This window comes from Rhinoderma darwinii, chromosome 3 (assembly GCF_050947455.1).
Source record: "Rhinoderma darwinii isolate aRhiDar2 chromosome 3, aRhiDar2.hap1, whole genome shotgun sequence".
NCBI lineage: Eukaryota > Metazoa > Chordata > Amphibia > Anura > Rhinodermatidae > Rhinoderma > Rhinoderma darwinii.
This window is the reverse complement of record NC_134689.1, coordinates 349,516,934-349,544,812: the sequence shown is the minus strand read 5'-3', so window position 1 is coordinate 349,544,812 and position 27,879 is coordinate 349,516,934. Positions and strand designations below refer to the sequence as shown.

The following is a 27,879-nucleotide window of genomic DNA, read 5'->3' as shown; positions in this document are numbered from 1 at the left end:
TCCATAACCAACAGGCGGTCCCGATAATAAGATATAACATATGATATGTTCAGGTCATTACAACTGGTGCTGTACACTCACCTGTCATTCAGACAACAATAAATGATGGGGTTGTACATGGTGGAGCTCATTGCAAGCCACATAATAGCCAGGTAAAGTTGCTGGTAGAACTTCTGAATTGTGTAACCGAGGGTCTGCAGCAGAAAGTAGATATGATACGGCAGCCAGCAAATTGCAAATGTGCAAACTACGACGATCATCATCTTCACTACCTGATGGGCACAGAACAGAGCAAATATTCAGATACAGGGTCAAAAGTGAGCATTTTGCAGAATTATTCTAAGATTCAATAGGTTATATCCATGGTCTCCCACATGTGGTTCTTCAGATGTTGTAATACTGCAAGTCCCAGCCATAGAAGCTGCCGTCCTGGTATGCTGGGACTTCTTGTTTCACAAAATCTGATGAGTTACAAGCTTAATGGGGCCGTCCAGGATTAGGAAAACATGGTCGCTTTTCTCCAAATGCAGCGCCACTCCTGTGGGGTATTGCAAATTAGCTCAATTCGCTTCAATGGAGCCATGCTGCAGTACCAGACACAACACATGGACGTTGTTTTTTGAAGAAGTAGCCATGTTTTCTAAACCCTGGACAACCACTTTAATGAACACTCCAGGCAATTCTGAGGAGCAGGGCCTAAGGAGACGGAGTATGACACAAGGATTCTCTGTTTGCTTTGTTTTGAATCCCTGTGTCCTGCTCCTATTGTTACTTGGAAACCATCAACAAGAAGCAGGACTTTATAGAAGACATTAATAATCCCGATACACTGGAATACATAAGTATTACAGTATATTGTCATAAAAAAACCAAAACCCTTTTCCCATTCTTCCCTTAACCCCTTCCCTCTTTAGCCACTTTTGACCTTCCTGACAGAGCCTCATTTTTCAAATCTGACATGTTTCACATTATGTGGTAATATCTTCGGAATGCTTTTACCTATCCAAGCGATTCTGAGATTGTTTTCTCGTGACACATTGTACTTTATGTTACTGGCAAAATTTGCTCAATATGTTCAGTATTTAATTGTGAAAAACACCAAAATTTAGCGAAAAATTGCAAAAATTAGCATTTTTCTCAATTTAAATATATCTGCTTGTAAGACAGGCAGTTATAACACACACAATTGTTGTTAATTAACATCTCCCATATGTCTACTTTAGATTGGCATTGTTTTTTGAATTTCCTTTTATTTTTCTAGGACGTTACAAAGCTTAGAACTTTAGCAGCAATTTCTCACATTTTCAAGAAAATTTCAAAAGGCTTCTTTTACAGGGACCAGTTCAGCTGCGAAGTGGCTTTGAGGGCCTTATATATTAGAAACCCCCAAAAAGTCACCTTATTTTAAAAACTTCACCCCTCAAAGTATTCAAAACAGCATTTAGAAAATGTCTTAACCCTTTAGACATTTCACAGGAATTAAAGCAAATAGAGGAGAAATTTACAAATTTCATATTTTTTTGCAGAAATTAATTATTAATCTAATTTTTTTTTATAACACAGAAGGTTTTACCAGAGAAATGCAACTCAATATTTATTGCCCAGGTTCTGCAGTTTTAGGAAATATCCCACATGTGGCCGTAGCGTGATACTGGAATGAAGCACCGGCCTCAGAAGCAAAGGAGTACCTAGAGGATTTTGGGGCCTTATTTTTATTACAATATATTTTAGGAACCATATCAGGTTTGAAAGGCTATTGCGGTGCCAAAACAGTGAAAATCCCCCAAAAGTGACTCCATTTGAGAAACTACACACCTCAAGGAAATTATCTAGGGGTATAGTGAGCATTGTGACTGCACAGGTTTTTTACAGAAATTATTGGAAGTAGGCCGTGAAAATTAAAATCTAAATTTTTTCAAAGAAAATGTAGGTTTAGCTAATTTTTTCTAATTTCCACTAGGACTGAAGGAGAAAAAGCCCGTAAAATTTGTAAATCAATTTCTACCGAGTAAAACAATACCCCACATGTGGTAATAAAAGGATGTTTGGACACACGGCAGGGCTTAGAAGGGATGGAGCGCCATTTGGCTTTTGGAGTTCACATTTAGCATGAATGGTTTGCGGAGGCCATGTCACATGTACAAAGCCCCTGAGGGGACAAAACAGTGGGAACCCTTTTTCTCAAGTCTCACTAGGGGACTTGACGGTCCAACTGTCAGATTTATCTTTTTCTAATACATTGCACTATCTTCGTAGTGCAATGTATTAGATCTGTCAGTTATTCACTGACAGCAAGCCGATTAGGCTTCGCCTCCCGGCGGGGCCTAGTCTGCTTCCCTAATGCCAGTGCAGGAGACCATTGTGTTTCCTGTTGCCATAGCAGCACTCGCCCGTCCTGATTGCCTGTCAGGGCTGGCGATCTGCTAGCAACCGCTAAGATGTAGCAATCGCTTTCGATTGCTGCATCGAAGGGGTTAATGGCAGGGATCGGAGATAGCTCCAGTTCCTGCCATTACAGGTGGATGTCAGCTGTAATATACAGCTGACTTCCACCGCTGATGAAGCCATATCAGCTCCTGAGCCGGCGCCATCTCTCCGGCGGCTATGGAATCTTGACCGGCTTCCGTGCTAGGCAGACAGGGAGGCCAGTATTAGGCCTCCGGTTGCCATTGCAGCCGCCGGAAACTCCAGCAATTTCATTGCTGGGGTTCCGATGAGCTGCAAACAGCTTAAATGTAGTGATCACGTTTGAACGCTGCATTGAAGGGGTTGATGGCGGGGATCGAAGCTAATTTTGGTCCCCGCCATTACAGCTGGATGTCAGCTGTCCGATACAGCTGACATCCGGGGATGATGGCACCGACTCAGCTTCTGAGCCGGTGCCAAGCATTTGGCGTAAGTATACGACATTTTGCGGGAAGCACTGGCTTTCCATGTCGTATACTTACGACAAATGTTGGGAAGAAAAAAATAACTCGTATTACCACATCTGTAAAACTATTACAATACAATGCTTTATAACCTGGGGCATGCTGTAAAAAAATGACATTAAAAATCCGCCATAACAGCTCCCCAAAAAAATGGAATAAAAAGTGATCAAAAAGTCGTATGTATCCAAAAATGGTTCCAATAAAAACTAAAGCTCGCCCTGCTAAAAAAAAAAGCCCCTACACCGCTCCATCAATTTTTTTCTGTAAAAGTAGTAAAGCACAAAGAAAGCATATAAGTTTAGTATCGCCATAATCATATTGACCCACAGAATGAAGTCAACATGCCATTTTTACTACATGGTGAATGCTGTAAAAACGAAACTTAAAAAACAAGTAGTTGCTGTTTTTTTCCATTCCTCGCCACAAATATTTTTTTTCTCCATTTTTCAGTACATTATATGGTACAATAAATGGTGCCATTAAAACCTAGAACTCATCCCACAAAAACTAGCCCTTATACGGCTATGTCGACGGAAATATAAAAAAGTTATTGCTTTTGGAAGGTGGGAAGGAAAAAATTTAAAATGGTTGCGGTGGCAAAGGAGTTACTGCATAAGTGTGTAATGTTCTGAATAACTTGCTAAAGAATTGTATCACTCACCTTACGTTTTGCTACAACCTGCTCGTGGTATCGGTCTGATGAGTCTCCCGGGATCTCACTGGCCCAAAGAGTCATACCAATGAAAGTGTATGCACACCCTATTACCAGCAGGGGCAGTACGTAGATGAGGCAAAAAACAGACACCTGATACCTATAGGAATAAGATATATCACCATGTTAGGAGGCTGAAGGATAAAGCTTTTAAGTTGAGGTCTACACAGAATATTATGTGCTACTCAGTTATTCACATTATGTACAGATTTTTTTGTTTTGGTATAAAATTATTTTCTTAGAACTCATCCGTATGAGGGCTGTACTGCAGTTCTTCGTATTCACTTGAAGGATAGGCCGTCAATGTTAAAATCCCAGAGAACCCCTTTAACTTAAGTATAGATAACTTCCTGGAAGACAGTCAAAATAAAATGCTAACATACAATATATTACTTTCACTTATTTTTCTTTTAATCCATATTGTCTCCTAATAGGTTATCTTTGCTCAGTCTTCAGCTTCTGATCTTGTGAATTCCCATATTATCTTGCTGTTTTGTGCCCTCAACTAGGGCTTGGCTATCAGAAGTCCTGGATTATCATTATTATTAGATTATGCTACACATTAAAATGAATGTACCGCAGATTGTGATAATACATAGGAAACCCGTTTATGTTCTTGCTGTAGTACATCTCTTACATGAGCTAGTGGAAAATAAATTTTAATTTAGAATAAGCATTTCTTGTCTAAAACAATATTCACAAAAATTGGTGTATTTTCTATATATTACATTTTTTTATGTATTCACACTGGCCAAATATGAACTTCTAGTAAAGCCAAGCAGGACTGTTAGGACCCCCTTTGGTTTTACTGAACTAAAGTCACCCTGGAATATATGTTAAGGAAATTTGTATGAATAGAATTATTAGACCTTAAAAAGTGTGAGATATAAAATGTTATAAATACATATCCATGCTCTAAAGTCATGTGTTGGTATTAAGTCATTATGCGTGGGTGTTCAGGGGTGCTCTTCTTAATGAATATTCAGCTGGCACTAGTGGTAGAGGCAAAATGGCGCCCCAATCAGAAGTGCATTACAACAAAAAAAAGTTATTTTGCATGTTGATGTGGTATTATGTCGGTATACATACACGTATCCTGAATAATGTCTAGTAGGTTATCTGTGAAAATTTACAACTGTGACTGATAGTTCTGGCGAGGGGATTAAGTAAGATGGGGAAAGATGATGAATTTGTTTTTTGTCCATATTAAGTTTTAGAATGCAGGGGGAGAAGAAGGAGGATGTAGAATAACGTTGAGGCTAGAAAGATAAGTTTGGGTGTTGTTGGCATAAAAGCTGTGTTGAAAGCCATGGGATTTTATTAACTGTCCTAGGCTATAAAAAAAAAAAAAAAAAAAGATTGAGATGAGCTGGGGGACGCCAACAGAAAGAGGGTGAAAAGAGAAGAAGCGGAAATGGTATTCTGTGTGGGTTCTCCTGCATGGCCCTTTGATTTCCAGCTATGCCCTTCCCCATTGCAATACCCCTGAGTTGTGAAGACAAATGCTTCACATGAAGTTGTGCCTCCAATCCTAATATTATCGTAATATTATCTTTACTACTATTATAGACATAATCCTCAAGTCAAGACCTTGAATAGTTTTCCAAATTAAAATGGATACATCATTGATCTATATGCTATGGTGATTGTACTATTCATACAGAGAGTAGTGATTTACAGATGGCAGTTGTACAAAAGTCACAGTAACATCACAATTGTGTATACAAATTTAGCTGTGAAGCACTTTACTTGAGTTGGCAAGCAACTTCAGAAACTACTTGTGTGGCAAACTTCACAACTTCTACTGACGGATTTTGTTGCTGGAAGAGGGACACACAACCAAACACACTCTTCTGATAAATATACAGTTTAATTCTTTAATCCAGGAGACACAAGGCAGGCTTGCAATCTGCTGGGCGAATTGACAATATATTATTACGACAGATAAACAGTTTAGATTTTGACAGTTCTTTTAGAGACATGAAACATGATTGGACGATTTAATATTCCCTTTGGTGGTGTGCCCAACCAGGGTTTTTGCCAGGGAATTTAACTGATATGGCGAACATCAACCCGAGATGAAGGGGGTTGGAAACTTGCTAAATTTTAAAAGTTTGCGTATTTTGTTTTGTTTGCCACACCATCAACACAAGGAGGAAAATATAAGTGGAACACAAGGAGGAAAATATAAGTAGAACACAGAAATACCTAATCACAGAGTCAGGGACAGGCGTACACATGCTCTTATAGTTAGTGTATACAAAGACCAAAATATCCAATAATACTGCCATTCAGTGACCATATAGTGGTACTATACCAGTTCTACACAGGCGGTCTGCAGAGTATTATCATGCTGCAGACTACACAAGAGATTTCAGTACTGATAAAACACAGTTACAAGCCGGAGAAATAACTATTGAATTCAGTGACTGACAGGTGACGTCTTCTCTGATTGGAGTAGTTTTCATTCCTTTCTTCTTCATCTGGCCCAAATCCCTATGACGACTTCTCCTGATAACTGCAGAGTTTGATGCCCAGACATATCTAGCACCTCGCTTCTGCAGTCCATCCCCACCATCTATATCAACACAAATGCAGACTCCAGACCAGAACCTTAAATTAATTTAGGCCCCTGACAAGACCTCTAAATTAATCAGACCCCAGACCAGACCGCTTAATTAATTCTGTCCTAAGACCAGACCCTTAAATAAATTCAGACCCCAGACCAGACCTCTTAATTCAGATCCAACCAGACCTCTTAACTAATTAAGACCCCAGATCAGACCCCTAAATTAATCAGACCCCAGACCAAACCACAAAATAAACTCATACTCAAGACCAGGCCCCTAAATGAATTTAGACCTCAGACAAGACGCTTTAATAAATTCAGACCACAGACCAGACCAATTCATTATTTCGGATACAACCAGACACTTAAACTCATTCAGACACAACAGACCACTAAAGTAATTCATACCCCAGACTAAACCCCTACATTAATTCAGACACCAGACCAGATCCCTAAATTTTTCAGACCACAGATAAAACCCTTAAATTAAGCAGACCCTAAATGCATTTAGACCTCAGACCAGACACCTGATGTTACAACACTCCCAGGGTTTGTCAAAGGAGCCAGTGTCCCGGGCGGTCGGTCTACCCCAGTGGTAGAGCTGGCTCTATGCCCAACATTGTGAAAATGGGGCCCATGTTTGTCACAGCACAACAGCTGTGCCAGCAATCACTATAATTCAGAATACCCACTTTGTCATGCCACATGAAATTGCCCAAAAACACCATACAGAAGACTATTTGTATGGCATATTGCCCCCACTAATAACAAGGCATAGTCCCATAGCTAAAGGGGTAGCAGGGTTGCAGTTGCACTTGAGCCATGGTCTGGGCCGGCCCTAGTGGAGTGCGATCTGTGCGATTGCACAGGGCTCTGCAGCCTCCCAGCATGTCGGGGGCGCCACTGTGCAGGCCGTTTGAACTCTATATTCTCTGCTCCTCGAGGAGAGGAGGAAGCTCTGTGCAGCAAGGTGAGATGGTAAGTTCCTTTTTGGGTGCACATGTCTCTGTGTGTGTATATGTTCTAGTATGTGTGTGTCTATTATGTCTATATATGTCTGTGTATGTGTATATTTTTCTGTGTGTGATTTCCAACCTAAGGCTGGCCCCAGCCATGGTGCCTAAAGGGATTAAATACCCTCTGCCACATATGAAGACACTGTTATTGTAAATGGCACTTGGTAAGTGGGGGCCATATTACAGTGTTTTCATTGGGGCCAAGGGGCTACTAGAGGTTATGCCCCTAGTACATAGTAAACAATCTCCTGCAGTCCATTTCTATAGGCCAATAATCGGGAACTAGCATTCCTAAACGATTATTGGCCCATGTAAACAGTGGATGTGCTGCAAACAATGATGCAAACTGATGGGGACCGAGAGATCGTATTAATGATCGTTCATCCCCATACAGTATTGCTTCAGCTAATGTAAAGGGCAAGCTGACGAGCGCCAATCTGCCCATGTAATCTCACCTTTACTTGTCGCTGTAGGGGATACAATTACTTTGAAATGTATCTGTTATTATAAATGTCTCCTACTGACAAGGCGCAATGTACTACACATGCAAAATTCTTTTTATTGGCATAGAGTAAGTATTGCACTTTGCAGTGAAACTAAGCAGGGCTTAATACAGGGACAATATTCTGCGAGAGACTGTTATTTTGGCACATTACCCGTATAGTCAAAAACGTTGCTATGTTTTGTGAGCACATTTTTTTGATTATATAAATATGTATGTGCGGTGATGTTGTATGGAGATATAATGTATGTTTTCGCACATAAGACTGACATTTTATGACAATATCTCCCTGCACTAATGTAGACAGTGATATGATCCTTAAAAGAACACCCTGAGCAAAACTGATACATTGTGTTATGTCTAGTCCAGAGCCCTAGGGGGCGGTGCATGAACACTTTTTAATGTTTTTCGAATCCCTATGTCATGCTTCCCCCCTCAGGTCCTACGTGAGGCCTAACACAGTGTATCAGTTTTGTCTGGAGCATCCCTTTAAACAGTACAATAACTTATTTTATTGGAGAAATGGTTGATGGAAATCACTCGGTATCCCTAATTAGAATAATAAACTGCTGTGCCCTAACTGACAATACATCTATGTCATATTTTTTTAAATAAAAAAATCATTTTTTTAATTCATGGGATTCCAGTTATTTGTACACATAGTGGCAGATTTTTCTAATACAGTCTTAAAATTTAGAAAGCTCTAAATTAGACTAGATATGCCAAACTTATCACTAGTTAATGCAGGACGATAAATTTGGCACATCTTTAGACACTTATGTATAACGTTATACCACAGCTACGTCGCCTTTTATGCTAAGTCAAGCCATATTTTCGGACAAGTCCCAAAAAGGGCCTAACACACTCTACAAATGTTGTATACTTCATGTGTACGTTTTAGTTAGTTAATCTACTATGGCTGCATATCTCTATGAACTTTCTTCACATAAGCCTTCGAGATTTTGGTATAGCTAAAAACTATGAAGGTCTCATGTGAGGGTTTTTAAAAAAAAAATATTTTATTGACTTTTTCAAAAATAAAAAAGCGTCCAACATCTCGGGATAAAATAGGCTATGCAGAGGAAGTATTATCTTTGAAAAAAAAAAAAAAGTAATCATATAAGGGAGATGCGATGGGGAAGCCAGAAAGGAAAAAGGGAAAGAAGGGAGGGAGGAGAACATAGTAAAATCATCAATATCTTGTAGGCAACAATGAGCTTGTTTAGCTCCATGAAACGGAAAAAATAAATTAACTGACATTGTGTATAGAGCAAAAGATCAAGTCTTGAAGTCTCCGTTCAGGAAGGAGGGAATTACCTATAATCCAATAAAATCTAAATTAGGTAGATCTCTAAGAGATATTGAGGTAATTCCACCCATGATTAAGTGACATACCTCCAAAAAAGAGCTTGTAAAGGAAAGTGAAGGTGTAAGTTAAACAAAACTTTTTCAACTTACCAAAACTAGGGGATTTACTGCTGATGGCAATAGTTCATTTGGTAGCAGAGATTATATGAAAAACTAGTATTCGAAGTTTACTTGTAAGTCCCTTTTCATCAGCATTAACTAAAGCCGACAATGGGGATAGTTGAATATTTATTTTCAATCTAGAATTAATAAGACATTTAAAGGAGTTTTCCAGCCAGTAAAACTTGATTGCCTATCTTTAGGATCCGCCATCAATCAGCCGATCATTTGTTTTGAAGGGGGTGCAGCACTCTTTTTAGGTAGAATAATAAACTGAAGTGAATGGGAGAAAAGGCTGCAATACATGTGAGTCGCCGCTACATATGTGTCGACGTTTTACAGTGACCAAGTAGAAATGAAGGGGAAGCAGCGCTTGTACGAGCACAGCACCCCCTTCAAAACAGATGAGCGGCGGGCGTCCTGGGAGTCGGACCCCAACCGATCAGCTTTTGATTGCATATTCTGAGGGTAGGCCATCAATTTTTACTGGCTGGAAAACCCCTTTAACTCTCTTTCAATCGGAGCAGGCAGTTAAGCAGGACAACCATATGTGAGCTAAACTGCCCTCCTCTTCACGAAAATAAAAACACGAATTAGAATATGACGGAATGAACTTAGATGATCTTCTAGCAGTGATGTACCATCTTGTCACAACTTTGTAGGATATCTTTTGGAAAGTATACTAAGTATAGATAGTATAGTAATTTGTTGCCAGATACAGGTTTTCTGGAGAGCACCGAGAGCCTTTTCCCATCCCTCATGTATGATCATGTGCTGTTTCTTGCTATGATGTACTTTGGTGACATCTTCAATAAAAAGGTCTAGAACTAAGCTAAACTTAATCTAATCCTGCTGACCACAGTTAGGTTCAGAATTATTTGAACAGTGACATAAGTTATGGCATTTTAGGTGATTACCAAAACATATTGAATATACAGTTATATAATCAATATGGGCTTAAAGTGCAGACTCTCAGCTTTAATTTGAGGGTATTCAAATCCTAATTTGAGGAAGGGTTTAGGAATTACAGCTCTTTAATATGTAGCTGCCTCTTTTTCAAGGGACCAAAGGTAATAGGCCAATTATCTTAAAAGCTATTTTATGGGCTGCATGGGCTATTCCATCATTAATCCATCATCAATTAAGCAGGTACAAGGTCTGGTGTTGATTCCAGGTGTGGCATTTTCATTTGGAAACTGTTGCTGTGAACCCACAACATGAGGTCAAAGGAACTCTCAATTCAAGTGAAATAAACCATCGTTAGGCTGAAAAAAATGAAGAAATCCATCAGAGAGACAGCACAAATGTTAGGAGTGGGCAAATCAACAGTTTGGTACATTCTTGAAAAAAAAAAAAAGAGCGCACTGGTGATCTCGTGATCTCCAAAAGTCCAGGACGTCCACGGAAGACAACAGGGGTGGATGATCGCAAAATCCTTTCCATAGTGAAGAAAAACCCCTTCACAACATCTACCCAAGTGAAGAACACTGTCCTGGAAGTAGGTGTATTAGTATCTAAGTCTACCATAAAGAGAAGACTTCATTAGAGCAAATACAGAGGGTTCACCACAAGGTGCAAACCATTAATCAGTCTCAAATATAGAAAGGACAGAATAGACTTTGCCAAACAACATGTAAAGAAGCCAGCCCAGTTCTGGAACAGCATTCTTTGGACAGATGAAACTAAGATCGACCTGTACCAGATTGATGGGAGGAAGAAAGTATGGAGAAGGCTTGGAACGGCTCATGATCCAAAGCACACCACATCCTCTGTAAAACATGGTGGAGGCAGTGTGATGGCATGGGCATGTATGGCTGCCAAAGGCACTGGGTCACTAGTGTTTATTAATGATGTAACTGAAGACAGAAACTGCCGGACAAATTCTAAAGTGTTCAGGGATATACTTTCTGCTCAGATTCAACCAAATGGAGCAAGGTTGATTGGATGTCGCTTCACAGTACAGATGGACAATGACCCAAAACATACTGCGTAAGCAACCCAGGAGTTTTTTTTTAGGCAAAGAAGTGGAATAATCAGCAATGGCCAAGTCAATCACCAGATCTCAACCCTATCGAGCTGCATTTCACTTGCTTAAGACAAAACTTAAGGCAGAAAGACCCACAAACAAGCAACAACTGAAGACCGCTGCAATAAAGGCTGGGCAAAGCATCATAAAGGAGGAAACCCAGCGTTTGGTGATGTCCATGGGTTCCAGACTTCAGGTAGTCATTGCCTGCAGAGGATTCTCTACAAACATTTAAAAAAAACACATTTTATTTATGGTAATGTTATTTTGTCGAATTACTTTGGAGCCCCGGAAATGAGGAGGATGTGCAGAAAAATGGATGCAATTCCTAAACGTTTCACAGGATATTTTTTTTCCAGCCCTTGAATTAAACCTGAAAGTCCACACTTCAATTGCATCTCAGTTGTTTAATTCCAAATCCAATGTGGTGGCATGCAGAGCCCAAATTATGAAGATTGTGTCACTGTCCAAATAATTCTGGACCTAACTGTATTGCAATAGTTTTTATTTTAGGTTTTAATGGTGTAACTGCTTTTGGAATCAATGGTTCAGCTGAGTTAACAGAGGGGGATCAATGGAAAACATATCACCTGGAGCTTCACTCCATGCTTAACCTCTCCTATAAATTCTCAGACTTTTGGCCAGTCCAGAAAATAACGAATGCGTCTGTGATAAAAAATTTTTAGTAGCTGGGGTGTTTTCTGAAGATACAAACAGTAAGCCTCTAACCGTACTACTACATATTCATTTCCATACAAGGCGGAAGATAAATGGTACACTTCTATTGGCACTATTGTATTGTCAATACCCTATTATTTTATGGGCTCAATGACTAGTATCGGGACCCTATAATAGGGGGTATCACTACTGGGAGTCCTAGCAATCAGCTGTAATCTGCTGGGGAAGCATACAACACTACCACCGGGGAAATAATCATATATCAATTCCCATTGAAAATCAATGGCCAATGTGAAATGCACAGATGTTGTGGCTCCTCGAATGAGAGGGTCGCTCTATTTAGCTAACCCTCTACTTCTCTACTTTACTGGCAGTAGAATTAATCATATAAAACGATATATCCCTGAACTCAGAATTTTCCACCTATCCTATGCTGCTTAAATAGAGTAGTGTAGAAGACCTGACAAAGCCCATTAAATCTAAAACAAGTATAAAAGCGTTGTTTAAGTAAAATAATAGAACATTAAATGGTTATTCCCATCTTATAAAGTGATGGAATATCCCCAGGATATGCCATGACTTAATGATCGGTGGCGGTCCGACCTCTGAAACCACAACCAATCCTGAGAATGAGCCTTCAGGATAGGTCATTAGTATGAAAAACACACCCAGACAACCCTTTTAACTCCTTTGATGGGGTCTAATGTTGTAATTTTTTTAGTGTAAGGAACCCAACACCCCAACTCATGGCTACAGAACTTCGAGAGCAGCACAATACCCTGCTCATAGTTTTGTACTTTGTCTTAAGTTTAAAGAGCTGAATCATTTTTTGCATAAGGTTCCTGTAAATTGGTTCAATAAGGAAGGTTTGGAACCCCCTCTAAAGTGCACTCATACTTGATATTATAAGTCTCATTGCTTTAGCTTTCTGTGCAGATTTCAGTTTTGGAATTCATGTAAATCTATAACATAATATATACTTATCAATATAGTATGATCATCTCACCACTGGTTAAAACAGAATGGAGAACCAAAGTCTAACTTGCCTTGTCTTCCTCACCTCCTACTTGCAAACACCTAATCATCTTCATGTTATATATCCCCGTGGTATTTTACAGCAGCAGCCAAGTGTTTTATAACAGTGAGTGGGTTTTTGTAACACAGCAGCATGACCAATACAAAGTGTTTTGTGCCAATTTTCAGCCACAGAATTCAATTGAGAAAAATGCAGCTGTGGAAGTAACATGTAAAATTTATTGCCATTGTTCCATGTAGTACGGTTCACATGATTTTCTATGGAATCTATTCTAGCGACTATTTTCAAAGTAATGGTTCCACTATTAAAGAAAATGGTGTCACCTATCATAGGAAAGCTTCATGGACAAGGTAAAACTGTGTGCACCAAGCCTGTACCACGTCACATGGACTCCCTACGTATTATGGAGCTATTGGTACTCTGAAAACGTTCACCTGTTACATGCATCTACAATATCCCCCACCTATAACACATGAGGGTGACCTTGAGTTCTCCTGTGAGAACTGTAAATGAACAACTTGTTAATTTAAATCTATTTAGAAATGCCTCCGTAAGGCTTGAAGTTTGGGGGAACCAATTTTTCATCTCAAAATCCAATACAGACTATTGATTTATTTTTTATAAATGTCCAGGAGGTCAAGAAAAAGATGCTATAGCTCTTGGAGCACTAAGAGTCCCAGCACCAGACACAGTTAGGGTATGTTCACACGGCCTATTTAAATTTTTTTGTTAAGCGTGTGAACATAGCCTCATTATTCTCAAGTAGGTTCAATTCAATCCACAACAGGTGGTGCTCAGTGGTTGGAACGATAAGTAATAGCACAACAATATTGGTAGAAAAATTCCACGGCACTCACCATTCAGTGAAATAATTTGTGTTTATTGCGGCAGACAAGTAAAAGCAATATGGATATGGAGCTCAAGCCTACTGCCGTTTCCTTACCTAGAGAATCAAATGTATTTCCCTACAAGTATGCGGTGTCATAGCGTAGCTGATTTGCTATTATACCTGTTTCCCGTAGATCATAACCTGAAATAGAAAATGTCCTGCAACAGCTCGTTCCGGATGAACATGTGTTGTTTCACTTAGTAAGTGTAAGATTGGCGGAGGATTTTAGGACCGCTCTGTTTAATTGACCGCTACGATCTATAGACCGTAATGTTGCTGTTAGTGCAACATTGTCAATCTACTGTGCTAAATACAGACCGGATATAGTAATCTTAATGTTTTAATTATTTTTTATTACTTTGTATGTAACAGTAAAGTTTTCTTATGTGTTATAAGGCCTTGACAAAGCGCGGGTACACGCGAAACGGCCGTAGGCTTGAGCTCCACATCCATATTGCTTTTACTTGTCTGTCGCAGTGCGGCCACTGCACTGCTTTTCCCTGTACAATGGAGCATCCTAGTGATATTTCATCACTTTCTTTAATAGGAGAAATCCTTTAAGTGGATATGACAAGAGCATTTGTATTATCAACATAGAAAATTCTTGAAAGATTTTGTTATACAATTCAACAATAATTACTATTATTGCTTGAGTTGGTTTTCAAATGGTTAAATTAAGTTGTTAGAATTAGATGTTTTAAGTAATAACCAACATGAATAAATAGTTGCCTCCTTGGCAAATTGAGATATCTCTATTCAGATGTAGCAGAACGAAATTTTTCCATTTGATTTTTAATGTTAATAAAAAAACATTTTCTGAATATTTAGATTTTACCTAAGTTAGACTATGTTCACAACCTATTTGATGACATTTATGTTTGTATATATAAAAAAGGATACAAGTCATACTATATAATGCCCAGAAATAATGTTATTCCTCATTTACACACATATGACAGCTTAGGCCTCGTTCACATCTGCGTTGGGGTCCTGTTCTGACGTTCCATTGGAGCTTTCCATCAGAACGGGAGCCTGAACAGACACAAACGGAAACCAGAGGTTTCCGTTCCCATCACTATTGATTTCAATGGTGACAGATCCGGTGCTCATGGTTTCTATATGTCTCTGTTGTGCACCGGACCCGTCGTTTTGCCGGAAGCAATAGCATAGTCGACTAAGAATAATAATAATAGTAATAATAATGTAAATATTACACTGGGTGAATATAAGTTTTTTCATTGAATGTCAACCTGGAGTGCTGCTTCCATCCGTGTTTCTTCAGTTGTATGTTAGGCGCACTAGTCATTTGCCTTGATGTCAGCACACACCTGAGAAGGTTCTCCTTACCGTGCAGCTCCATTTTCTATTCTATTGTGTATATAATTAATATAATATCATTTATATATATATATATACATTTTAAGAGAGAATCTTTGCAACCAAAATTGTCTAGTTTTTTGCAGAATCTGTTACCTGCCCGATTCCAGTCATGAATAAGTAAGCACGTGGTCATGAAGGACATTGAGGCCACTGAAATAATTAGCTTAAAATTACCCAGAATCCTTATCAGCAGTTTAAGCGGCCTTCTTGACAAGTGAAAAAAGAATGTTGTATTCTTCATGTAAATCCCAAACACCAAGCTGTCTTTGCTTTATAGAAGCAGCCACTGGGAATGGCTGTGAAGTTTTCATGGGTGATTTAAACATTTACTGATCTGCTTTCCTGCAGTTTTCTTGGGAGGTCTCCGGCTTCCTACACAATAGAGAAAACTTACCCAGGAGGCTCAGAGAGGCAGCCCGCGGCACCTCTGTCTTCACTCGTCATTAGCAAAGAGTCTGTGGAAATGTATACAGAGCTGATAAATATTCCGGCTTTGCTGCAGCAACGCTCAGGAGGACAGATAGCTTTGCATTGCATTATCATCGATTAAAGGCCCCCAAATTTCTTATGAGGATGTATAAAAACATCATTAACATTAATTATCTATTTCGTGTTTGTGAAGATGTAGGAATCGGTATAAGGCTCACTGATCCCATCACTTGTCCGTCATGTCAACAATAACACAGGTAATGTAGAAAATGAGTGGAAATTTCCTTCCATTGTATTTTATTATGATTCGGTGCACAGCATAATGGATAAAGGTAACATCCAAATTCAAACATTTTGAAAAAAAATATGACTCTTAATGAAAACTAGACAAGAAATGTAGTCTGTCACCATAAGGAGATGTTTTGCCTTAGGAGTGTGTAATCTATCACACAGGGTGCATCAGCCGCCCCCTGAATGGGGTGCTTCATATAACCGGACACTTGAGACTTGTGATCACCACAGATCTGAATATTAATTGTTTAGCAATATCATTTAGTCATTGCATAACGTTGTTATTAGATTACTTTATGAATGGAGCTGTAATTTGGTCACTGTGCGGCACCTCGTGATTTTTTTCACAGCCCCCTTTGTGTATTACCTGTTTTGTTGCATTGCAACATTGCTATGTCTACATCATGTTTTTCGGCCTATGTTTGATGTATATGCCAAGAACAGGTGTTAAATGTAGCCTGTGATGGATGCCTAACAGTGGTATCCGTCATACATGTAGGCTATAATGGTATCCATATAACTGATGAGTCATGAACTCATATTTTAAGATATATCCGATAAATGGATGCCATTATAGACTATGGGGGAATGGATGACACTGTTTAATGCATCTGTCACCCATAGGCTATAATGTCATCCATTTAACATATGTCATAAAAGGCTTTTGAAAATCTCCTGATGTATCCGTTTAATGGATATCAGTGACAAATGACATTCTGTGACATCCATCGCCCATAGGCTACCATGTTGAAATAAACGTATATGTTTAACAGATATATTTTTTTACTGCACTCCGCAGGATGGAAAAGCATAGTCTACTACGCTATTCCATACCCTTTTTTATTGCATCATACTGACGTATACCAGCCAGTCGGAGGCCAAAATAACACGTATACAGAAAACGTGAAGTGAACAGGGGCTTACTTGTGTGTCACCGGCATGTGTGGTGGTCGTGGCACTGTACAGCATTGCTATTTAGTCATTGGAGGTGTTATTTGACCAACATATGGCACTTCTATTTGTGCACCATACTGTATGGAGTTAATGCTAGAAAGAGATGATTGCAAGATCACATCATTGAGAAATCTGAAGTGAAGATATACAGAAGACAGGGCATTCTGGACCAATTACCTGCAGTCAAAATCGGTTTGAAGACTCTTCATTAAATTAAAATAATAATGGGAAAAAAAAACATGTTTAAACTTAGTACCTATTTCAGTAAGATAATGCCTTGTATCTTTAGAACAAAATTAACGATTTAGTTAGTCAATAATGAATAAGAGAATATTTCATAAATTAAAACAAAATACAGGAAAAATGACCTCTACAAATGTAGCATTGGTGGCAACTGGCTACTCTTTAAGTACAGTGTTTAGTCAATGTAGAGCTGTCCAGAAAAAGAAAAAAAGAGGATTTATGTTTCATACAGCTTGAAATGGAAGTGACAAGTGAACTTTGGGATTGAAATATATATTTTTTTCAAAAACAAAACAAAACATGCTAATATTCATTGAGCTACATAACCTTCGTAGAGTTGGGTGAAGTGCTCGAACCCTCTTTTTTTCACAACTGCACTACAGTTGTCTTGAAAAGTGAGCACCTATCATAGTCATAGAGCCTCAACTAGTACGAGAAGGACAAATACGTGCTTGGCCGATTTCTCTTGGTATCACACTGGTGGAGCGATTCTCTTGCGGTTGGGCTGCTCAACCCTAAAGTTAACTTCATATCTACAGTTGAGTATAATAAATCGATTATGGTATATTTCTTGTTATATCTGTGTCCTTGGGTAGTTATTGCTACCTATAATCATTGAATCCATTACCTTACAATAAGCAAAGGCCTTTTTTTTTTTTACTATATTTAAAAAAAGGACTCTTATTTTTGGGAGCATCACAAATCAACTTTTTTTTTTATCAAATGGTAGAATATACTGTACATATCATAGTGGCAGGCCATGTTACTGCTATGGGGTCTGAAGTAGAGAGGAATGAGCACAGTTTTGCTTTAGCCATTTCTACATAGTCAATGTAACCCTGTGCTGAAATCCAAACTCTACAGATCTACAATTCTCCTAAACAATTAAAGAAGTAGCCAGCCAAAAGGTCAAGTCATCCTTCTATGAGGTTTTATGTATTAACAGTAGGTGCATTATTTAGAAGATCCTGCCCTTGGTCCACTCCAGGATCTCCTCAGCTTCTCCCATTGAAGCACCCATCAACTATTATCCTCAATGACAACTAAACTTATGTATGATTTGAAACTTGTTGTTGCCATACTCACCCTGAGTTACCCCACCATTTTTTACCAACTGAACCGTGCTGGTCGCCCTAACCGGAAGTGCCACGTGCCTGATGCTGCAATCATGAGGAGGGCATTTCAGCATCAGAAATGTGGTACTTCTGGAAATGACGTTCCTGATATAATATCGGCTACCATTATGTCATCATGATGTGTTATACTTAACCCTACATTTCCTGTGGAACAAAACATCTGCACATGGTCACATGAAGATGACATAAAGATAAGTATGTTATATATGCAACCATGGATGAATGTGTTATCCATATGGATATGAAAGATGTCCCTTGGAGGAAATGCCATACTACCAATAATCCGAGGGGCAGAGGTTGCAATTGCAACCTGGCCCTGGTGCCTAAGGAGGGAAAATACCTTTCTTTTCCATACGACGAGATCAATACTATAAATGACGCATGATAGTTGGGGGCCCTGTTACAGATTTTGCATAAGGAGCCATCTTAAAATTGATGCCTCTTATCATGTTTTTGGTAATAATTATTTAGAATCTTTTTTATATTACTGCTTATCATATATATTGTTTTTGGTAGCGCAATATATTTTGTAGATATGAACTTTGTATGGCAGTGACAGGAAGGAAGAAAATGCTAGAGGAAATATAAATGACTACTACGTGTCCTGTACAGGACCTTGAGCCCGGCAGGATGGCTGAAAAATGGAGCGAGATTTGGAGCAGTGTAGAAATAGGATTATTTTAGGTCTGTGGTACAGAATAAGAGGTCCTCACAGCTTTCCGAACACAGCAGTGTAGCAGACACACTAAGTCTTGCGCACATTATCGGATTAGCAGAAGATTACAGTAATTAACAGAAGGACCAAATTAACCACACTTCCAGCTGTGTTTATAAAGAGAACAGGGTATTGTAGAGAGTAATGTGTCACTAGGATATTATAATGTATAGTAACTTATTTTCGTACTGACATTAATTGGACAGGTTAAGTATTGCAATCTAAATATTATTCATGAATTTGTGTTTAAATAACCCAAGAGCTGAGGTTGTAGAGTTAGTAACATAATACATTCAATTCTGGCACCTTACAAGCAGGATTTTACATTATGTGACAGAAATAGAAGTGATACACAAGGCAAAACTCCAATTAAAGTGAACCACCAGTTATTGTAGTCATTCTGCTTGTTGGTTTGTATCCATTGCTGTATTTGATGCAGTGGCCACAGACACACAAATGTGGCTCTGGTCAGATAACATTTTTTATATCATATTCCATTGGAAGATTATTGTGATTAGAGAAAGAGCATTTCATTTTATTTTAGCATTACATTGCAATAATAATTGGAAATTTCTATTTTACAACCCGCTGAATGGATTATCATTAGTTGGCAATGATTACTAAATGCCCAGACTTTAAAGAGGCTGTCTGACTACGACAACACTTTTTTAGCGGATGGCCAAGAGCCTGGTTTTAGAAACCCCTGTTTATCAGCTGGTATTACCAGGGGAAGTTTTGTTTGGACTGCAAATGCATGGCCACCCATTGTACATGGTAGGGCCAAGTGAGCAGCTCTTTGTTAGTGGACCCCTCTCTAATACAGCTGTATGCTCTAATAGCGCACATGCAAAAAGTTTCACGAGACAAACTTTTTAACACAATCCTTTGTTTTGTTCACTTTTTGTTCCCGATATTTTTCAATTATTTTATTTCAACACGGTGCATGTATAATATATTGTAATATAAAATAAGGCAAAATAATACAAAATTACAACTGAGAAATTAAAGCAGTCTAAACAATTAACAAATAACGATAGCAATAGATCACAGGGAGACGAAATGCGTGGGTCGGCACTGCTACACAATAAGGTTCCATTTTAATGCCTGACAGGTTCATCAATGGATAGTGTTTGTGAAGCACGGAGAAGGCAGCGATTGTCAAAAAATGTCGGTGCCCTCCTGAGGCAAGTCCAGAAGTATAGTTTCAAGAATCAAGACCACTCCAGCATCTTTAGCTTCTGAAACCCCGGCCAAACCAAGTGACAATCTGAACTCCATAACTATAGACCTTTTCCCTGTGTTACTCACTGTCTATACCCACTTGTTTTTGACTGTTGAGCAATAAAGAAAATAAAAAGTAGATTTGGGGGAGTGCCACTCTTTCTGCTTCTATCATTGAATTACAGAAACCAATAGTTTAGTATTATGTAATATTTACAAAAAAAAATCTATTTCTCTAAATAACTGTTGTTCTGAGATGTTCCATAACATGTACTGAGAGGACTGTAAGGTTATGTTCACACGGAGTATTTTGGGGGAGGAATATCTGCCTCAAAATTCCGTTTGGAACTTTGAGGCAGATTTTCCTCTCCCTGCACGCCGATTTTCGCGGCGAATTTTGCGCCGTTTTTCGCCCGCGGCCATTGAGCGCCGCGGGCATAAAACAGCGCTAAATACGCTTTCTCTGCCTCCCATTGAAGTCAATGGGAGGTCAGAGGCAGAAGCGCCCGAAGATAGGGCATGTCGCTTCTTTTTCCCGCGAGGCAGTTTTACTGCTCGCGGGAAAAAGACGCCGACGCCTCCCATTGAAATCAATGGGAGTCGTTCTCGGGCCGTTTTTGCCGAGTTTTGCGACGCGGTTTCCGCGTCAAAAAACTCGGCAAAATACTCCGTGTGAACATAGCCTAAATCCTGCAGCTGGTGACTGTCACTAGGTGTTGGGGTAAAGGCAGATATAAAAGTGACTTATTGTGTACAGTTAGCAGCATGCAGAAGTGTTTTGCAAATGTGTAAACTAGAGGATGCGCTACTACCTTGCAACACATACAAAAGTTCATTTGGTCTCCTGAACCAATATCCCATCTGTTAAAATACCAATTTTTTTTAAAAGGGGTTTTCCATCTAATCAATTTATGGCATATCCATGGAATGTGGCATAAATGTCTGATAGATGCGGGTTCCAGCTTTTTGATCAGAACCTATCTTCATAATGGGGGTCATCTGACCTCTGTCCTGCCTAGTGAGGTAGGCCGCCGACAGAAAATCAATGTAGAGGTAGTGCGAGCTCGGCTGTTTTCATAACTTCCAAAAAAGTCAATGGAGAGAGCCGTGGGAGGCCACCTCTAAAGTGATTCTTCGCCTAGATGGGGCAACTGCCTCCCCTAGTGGGATGGGGTCGAGTGACCGCCCCATTCTGGAGATAGGTGCAGGTGTTAGAGGTGGGACCTATATCTATCAGACATTGATGGCATAGATATTAAATAGTATACACCAAATAACTGGGTGGAATGTACCCCACTCCCCAGCGGTGATATTACTTTGGGCTCCATCTGCGTCTTTTAAACCCCCCGGTAAAAATCTTTCCACCCACTTACTGACAGCAGCCAAACTCTTGATCCCTTTTAATATTTAATTAATTAGGTAATATTTGATTAATCTATTTCTTGAACTGTGTGTATATAGTTCTCTGTTTTCTGTTGTATTATTCACTCCTTGAATGCCTTCATGATAAGATTCCATGTGTAGTGACTGTACTATTTAATGCATAACATACGTATATGCCTTTCATGCTTGTATTTGCTATTCTACACAAATATCCTGTTTTATTTTGTATGCTAAAAAATTTCAATAAAAAGAGAATTAAAAAAAAAAAAAAAAAGAAATTGATGGCATATCCCGTGGATATGCCATACATTTCTTAGGTGGAAATACCCCTTTAAGTCTCCATATTAAGTCTTTACAAGACTTTTGTAGATACAGTATCAAAAAGTGAAGAGGTTGAGTCATTGTATTGTTTTAACCCAACAGCTCTCCAAATAGATGTGAAGAGCCGTCTTCTAGATTTGCAATTAGACTTCAAGTGTATTCCAGCATTTATCTATGATTGGAAAGAGAAACAGAAAAAATGACTTGGATTGTAATAAGGTCCTTTTACACGGGCCAATGATCAGGCAAACGAGCGTTCATACAAAGAAAAGCAAATGCTCGTTCATCGGCTGATCGGATCTTGTATGCATCATAAAAATAGCCGCTAGTTGACAGCACATCTACCTATGTAAGCAGGGAAATGTGCTGCCGACATGATGAAAATGCATAGGGACGAACGTTCCCATGTGAGCGTCGATCGGCAATTATTTTCCGGCCAGAATCCGGCCATGTAAAACCCACGTTTACAATTCTCACCACCTCCACCTCCAATTTATATGGGTCCTAGCTGTATATAACTTTTTAACTGTGTAGAACAACTGTGTAAAATGTATGACAGCATAGTGCTGTTTGGGTTTTAGTTGCTTAGTATATAATGATAATTTACTGTTGCAAGGCGAGAACTACGTTATTATTATTGAACAATATGAACTACATTTTGACTCTGAGCAAATTTATACTGAGACTGTATTTATTCACAGTATATGCCCCATTGTAGCTTACAATTTTTTCTACAAATATTTGGCACAACATCACTTTGTAGGGTTGCACATGTATGTGTGTAGATATGTATGTATGTATGTATGTAAGTGTGTATGTGTGCTAACTACATGTTTAATTTGCTTTGTGTGCCGCTGTGTGTGTATACAAGTTGATCTGTATACAAATGTACTGAGCGTTTACTATGTCGATCATAATTCATGCATATTTATTAGCAATATCGGAAATTTACTTTGTGTCACTTTAGGCAGGAATCTACAGATTCATGCACTGGGGCTCCCATAAGTCTCTAATACCCCAAAGTAGTTGTCCAAATCCTATTATATAATATGCAAGTAACAATTATAGGGTATATCTTTATGACATCTAAGGTGAGAGGGCAATAAAATCAGAGGAAAAAAACAACTACCCTTGCACTATTTTCTTTTTCTAGTTCTTGAGCTCTTTTTATTATACCCTGATCACTAAGGAAATAGTGGAACCAAGCAGAAATAACTGGCTGAGGTACTCAATGCTGGACCGTTGTAGCAACCATAAAGGAAGCTTTAAGGCCTATTATACAGTAAATTATTTATTATACTTACATACTCTGAAATGAATTACTATGTATTATTTACTATGCTATATATGGAAAGGGAACCATTTAACATATGCTATATAGTACTGAGCACAGGCCCTCTGCCTGTCTGAAGCACCAAAATCTATATATACTAGGTCAACTGTAGTAGGCACAGAGTTCTAGAGTCTTGACCAAGGTTTCCTTCAAGGAGGAGTACTGTGGTCTTGGTTGCATGCCAACTGAAGATGAAAGCTTTGAGATACGGCACCCCTCACTAGGAGTCAAAACATGCACACTATTGTTGGAAAAAAGATACCAGGAACAGGCACAAATGCACTAGGATAGTCGAGACAAACATAAATGTCTAATGGGTTGAGCTCCAACCCCGGGACCCCTACCTATTAGGAGAATTGGGTCACCTGTTTCTAGCAACCTTGCTTTGTAGAATTGGATGCTCCTGTTCTCGCGATAAATGGAAGTCTCAGAGATGGGACACCCTGTATATGCCATATATGTCTAATGTGGAGAAACCACTTTGTCAAACAAGCCAGTACTAGACACGGGCAAATCGATTCTACACAAATCGAATTCGGTCTGAATTTGCCAAAGGTTTGGTATTTAGCAAAATCCAAAACTGTTTTCGCAGCACACAAATTGTAGCAAAATAGCAGCCGCCGGCGATCACTGGCCTCCGTTTTACAGATTAATAAAAAGGATCTCATGATCTCAGACGGGCTTCCCCATAATGCTTTGCAGACAGCTTTTTCCCAAAACGCACTGCTGTTATCCCTCCCCCTAGCACTGCCAATCATAAGGGGTTTAGGTAAATGACTCATATCCACTATAAAAAGCACACTCAGGGAATACTACTGGTTGAATACAATTCTAGAAGACATCAGAGTCAGACACAAATTATCAGGGCACTTGTAATACGCTGTGAAGTTATTCTAAACAAATCGGAAGAGCGATTTGATCGAATCGGACTAGAAAATAATTTCGGGAAATTCGCTCATCTCTAGTCAGTACCCAAACATGAGACAGACAAGAGCGCGGTCAGACAACCATGGGAGATACAGGTACAGGACTAAGAATCAAGAAAGTGGCCAGTAAATAAGTGTAAGTGAACGCAAAACAGACGGCGCATTTTAACCTATCCTTAGATTCCATAGCCCGTGGCTTTGTTCTGATTTTATCCAGTATGTCCATTAAAGGTATCGGTGAGTGGTGCAGTTTTTTTTCTTGGTTCGCTGGATGAAATTGAGCTTGGCTCTTCTACAGAGCATTACTAAAAAAAGTCCTGGGTGACCTGAAGCTAAAATCTGATGGCAGTGCCGATCTCATTCATTTCTGAACTGAGGATTCAGTACAAAAACTAAGGGTAGATAAACTTGATCAACACTGAGAAATGTAGGTGGCAAATAATTCTATTATCCATTTGGCCTATGTCTAATCATTATTGTGGCAGTGAAGTGGTTAATCTCATTATATATCAAGCTTGCTTACTGCGTTGCTCTCCCCAGGCTGCACTGAAGTGTAATTTGTCTACATACCCTGTGTTACAGATATTGTGTGAGAAACAATAAAAAATGAGAACAGAAAAATGCAATTTAAACCTAATGTCTGAAGACCTCCGCTGTGCACCGCCTGTTGTATCAGCCACTACAAGGAAATAATGTTCTGCAGATTGGAATATTCTGTAGGGTCACTTGGAAACCTGGCTCTTCTATTCAACAGTATCCAATAGGTTTATAGATACACTGTTCAGCCATAACATTTAGGCTGGGTTCACACGCTGCGGTTGTTGGGTTGTTTGAAAAGGCTGCACAAAAACACATTTGAAAAAGTGCATGCGTTATACCGCAAATTGCAGCGGTTTTGCAATGTGGTTATTGGCACGGCGTTTTCCAGGTAAGACATGTTAAATAAAGTGTTTCATGTGTACAAACCACACGACCAATAACCACATCGCAAAACCACGGCAATGTGTAGTAAACCGCGTGCAGCTTTTTGAATGCGTTTTTTTGCTGTCTGTCCAAGCTATAGAGCTAAGCAAAGGAACAAAAAAAAAACCATAATCACAGCATGTAGCCTTAGGTTGGGTTCACCTGTCGTGGTAAAAAGGGTGTTTTTGTTATGGCATGTATTCTGGAAAAAACGCAGCATTTTGCAGCGATTGTGCAAAAATCACGCCAAAATGCCACACATTTACTGCAATTCACGACAAAAAGTGCATTTCGACCGTGATGTGTGAACCCAGCCTTAAACCACTGACCGATGAAGTCAATAACATTGATGACTTTGTTACCTGTCAAGTGGTGGAACATATGTCAGTTCTTGCAGTTGATGTGTTGGAAGCAGAAAAAATGGGCGATCAAAGGATCAGAGCGAATTTGGTAAGGGTCAAATTGTGATGTCTGGACAACTGTATCAGACCATCACCAAAACTTAAGGGGTGTTCCCGGTATTGAGTGGTCAGTACCTGTCAAATGTGGTCCGAGGAAGGACAACTATTGAACCGGCATCGTCAGGGTCATGGGGCCCAAGGCTCATTGATGCGCGTACAGAACAAAGGCTTGTCTGTCTGGTCATATCCCACAGAAATGCTACTGTAGCTCAAATTGCTAAAAAGGTTTCTGCTGTCTATGACAGAAAGGTGATGGAACACACAGTGCATTACAGCTTCTGTGTTTGGGGCTGCGTAGCTGCAGTCAGAGGGCTTATGCTGACCCCTGGTCGAAACTGAATGCGCCTACAATGGGCATGTGAGCATCAGAACTGGATCATGGAGAAATGGAATAAGGTGACCTCGTCTGATGAATCCTTTTTTCTTTGAAAACATGTGGATGGGCTGAAACAGGTGCGTCGCTTACCTGGGGAAGAGATAGAACCAGGATGCACTATGGAAAGAAGACAAACCGGCGGAGACAGTGTGATGCTCTGGGCAATGTTCTGCTGGGAAACCTTGGATCCTAGCATTCATAAGGATGTTACTTTGACACCTCACCTATATAAACCAAGTATACCCCTTCATAGAAAAGGTATTCCCTAATGTCAATAGCCTCCTTCAGCAGGATTTAAAGAATTGCTGCTAATGTCTTGGTGCCAGATATGACACTTTCAGACGTCTTGGGGAGTCCATGCCTCGATGAGTCAGAGTTGTTTTGGTGGCACATGGGAGACCTACACAATATTAGGCAGGTGGTTTATGTGGCTGAACAATGTATATGCCAAAGGTACGTCATATATACTTTTTCTAACACAAAAATAATGATATCAATGATGTTTTACGGCCTCAACAGCTTTATTAGATTTTATAAGAATCAGATGTAATGTGACTAACAATGTGAGTGGCAAGAGCTAGAACTCTTCAGTGTCGGGCAATGTTCACACACTAAAGTAAAAACGGCTGTAAAATACGGAGCTGTTTTCAAGGGAAAACAGCCTCTGATTTTCAGCCGTTTTTAAAGCATCAAACGTTTTTTTGATGCGTTTTTTGGAGCCATTTTTGGAGCTGTTTTTCTATTGACACGATGAAAAACGGCTCGAGAAGTTGACATGCACTTCTTTTTATGTTTTTTTTTTCCGCGTTGTTTTTTTCAAACGGCCGAGAATAAAAAATGTCCCGTCTGAACGAAACACAGTTTTTCCCATTGAAATCAATGGACGGATGTTTGGAGGCGTCCAGCTTCAATTTTTTCAGGCGTTTTTCAAGGCGCTTACGCACCGAAAAACGGCTGAAAACACAACGTGTGAAAATAGCCTCAAGGTGTTAGGTTGACCAGAGTTATTAGACTGAAACCATTAAAATGGACAATTTTGACCATTTTGACCAATGCTTTCTGGTTTCCGAGGCTGACACCCTACAGAAATCTGCAGAAACATGTTGGCAACACAGTAGACTACTTTGAGCTGTTCAGATGCTGGATTATAAACTTAGAAATTATGAATTTAGATGTGATCGATAACAGCTGGATCCTGACCGCTGTCACCGAAACCGTCAGTCCTGCTGACCTGATGGATTTAGGTCTCAGTTACGATACAGCTTCTATGTAGCCAGGATACATAGAAGCTGCATCTCAAAAGTTAAAACATTTTTTGAAATAAAAACGAATTACAAAGTTGCATTAAATGCTATAATACAGTACACTGTTTTTTTTTTTTTGAAAAAGTCTTCAAAGATTTCCATAGCCTTTAACACTAAGATTAACAGGCTGAAAATACAACACAAGCAGAGCACCACATTTGACAGTATGTTTGGACAATGGATATTTATCTCTATTTCTATAGTATCTGTGAAAAAATGCTCACTTTTTAAGGTTGTGTGTCACAAGAACCATATTGCATGTAAATAAAATTTGCCTCAGGAGTGCAACCATCCATGGATAAACCTGCGGGATCCAAGAGATCACATTTTCAGACGTAATGGAGGCGTTTTACGCCTCGAATTACGCCTGAAAAGACGGCTCCACTATGTCTGCAAACATCTGCCCATTGCCTACAATGGGTTTTACGATATTCTGTGCAGACGAGGTGTAATTTTACGCATCACTGTCAAAATATGGCGCGTACAATTACGCCCACGTCAAAGAAGTGCAGGACACTTATTAGGAAAGTTTATGGAGCCGGTTTTCATTGACTCCAATGAAAAACAGCTCCAAACACGTTGGTAAAAGATGCAGCGAAAAACGCGAGTACATGCAAA

General features: G+C 39.4%; 1 protein-coding gene across 3 annotated transcripts in view; it reads right to left on the bottom strand.

The window, feature by feature from the left end:
- The window catches only part of TACR1 (tachykinin receptor 1), a 197,793-nt gene that overhangs the window by 14,677 nt on the left and 155,237 nt on the right, over nucleotides 1–27,879 (bottom strand). For all 3 annotated transcript variants that reach the window (XM_075858489.1, XM_075858488.1, XM_075858490.1), the window contains 2 exons: nucleotides 3,592–3,742; nucleotides 82–272 (listed from right to left, as the gene is read on the bottom strand). In XM_075858489.1, coding sequence (XP_075714604.1) covers nucleotides 82–272; nucleotides 3,592–3,742 — 342 coding nt within the window. The remainder of the gene's footprint in view (nucleotides 1–81; nucleotides 273–3,591; nucleotides 3,743–27,879) is intronic.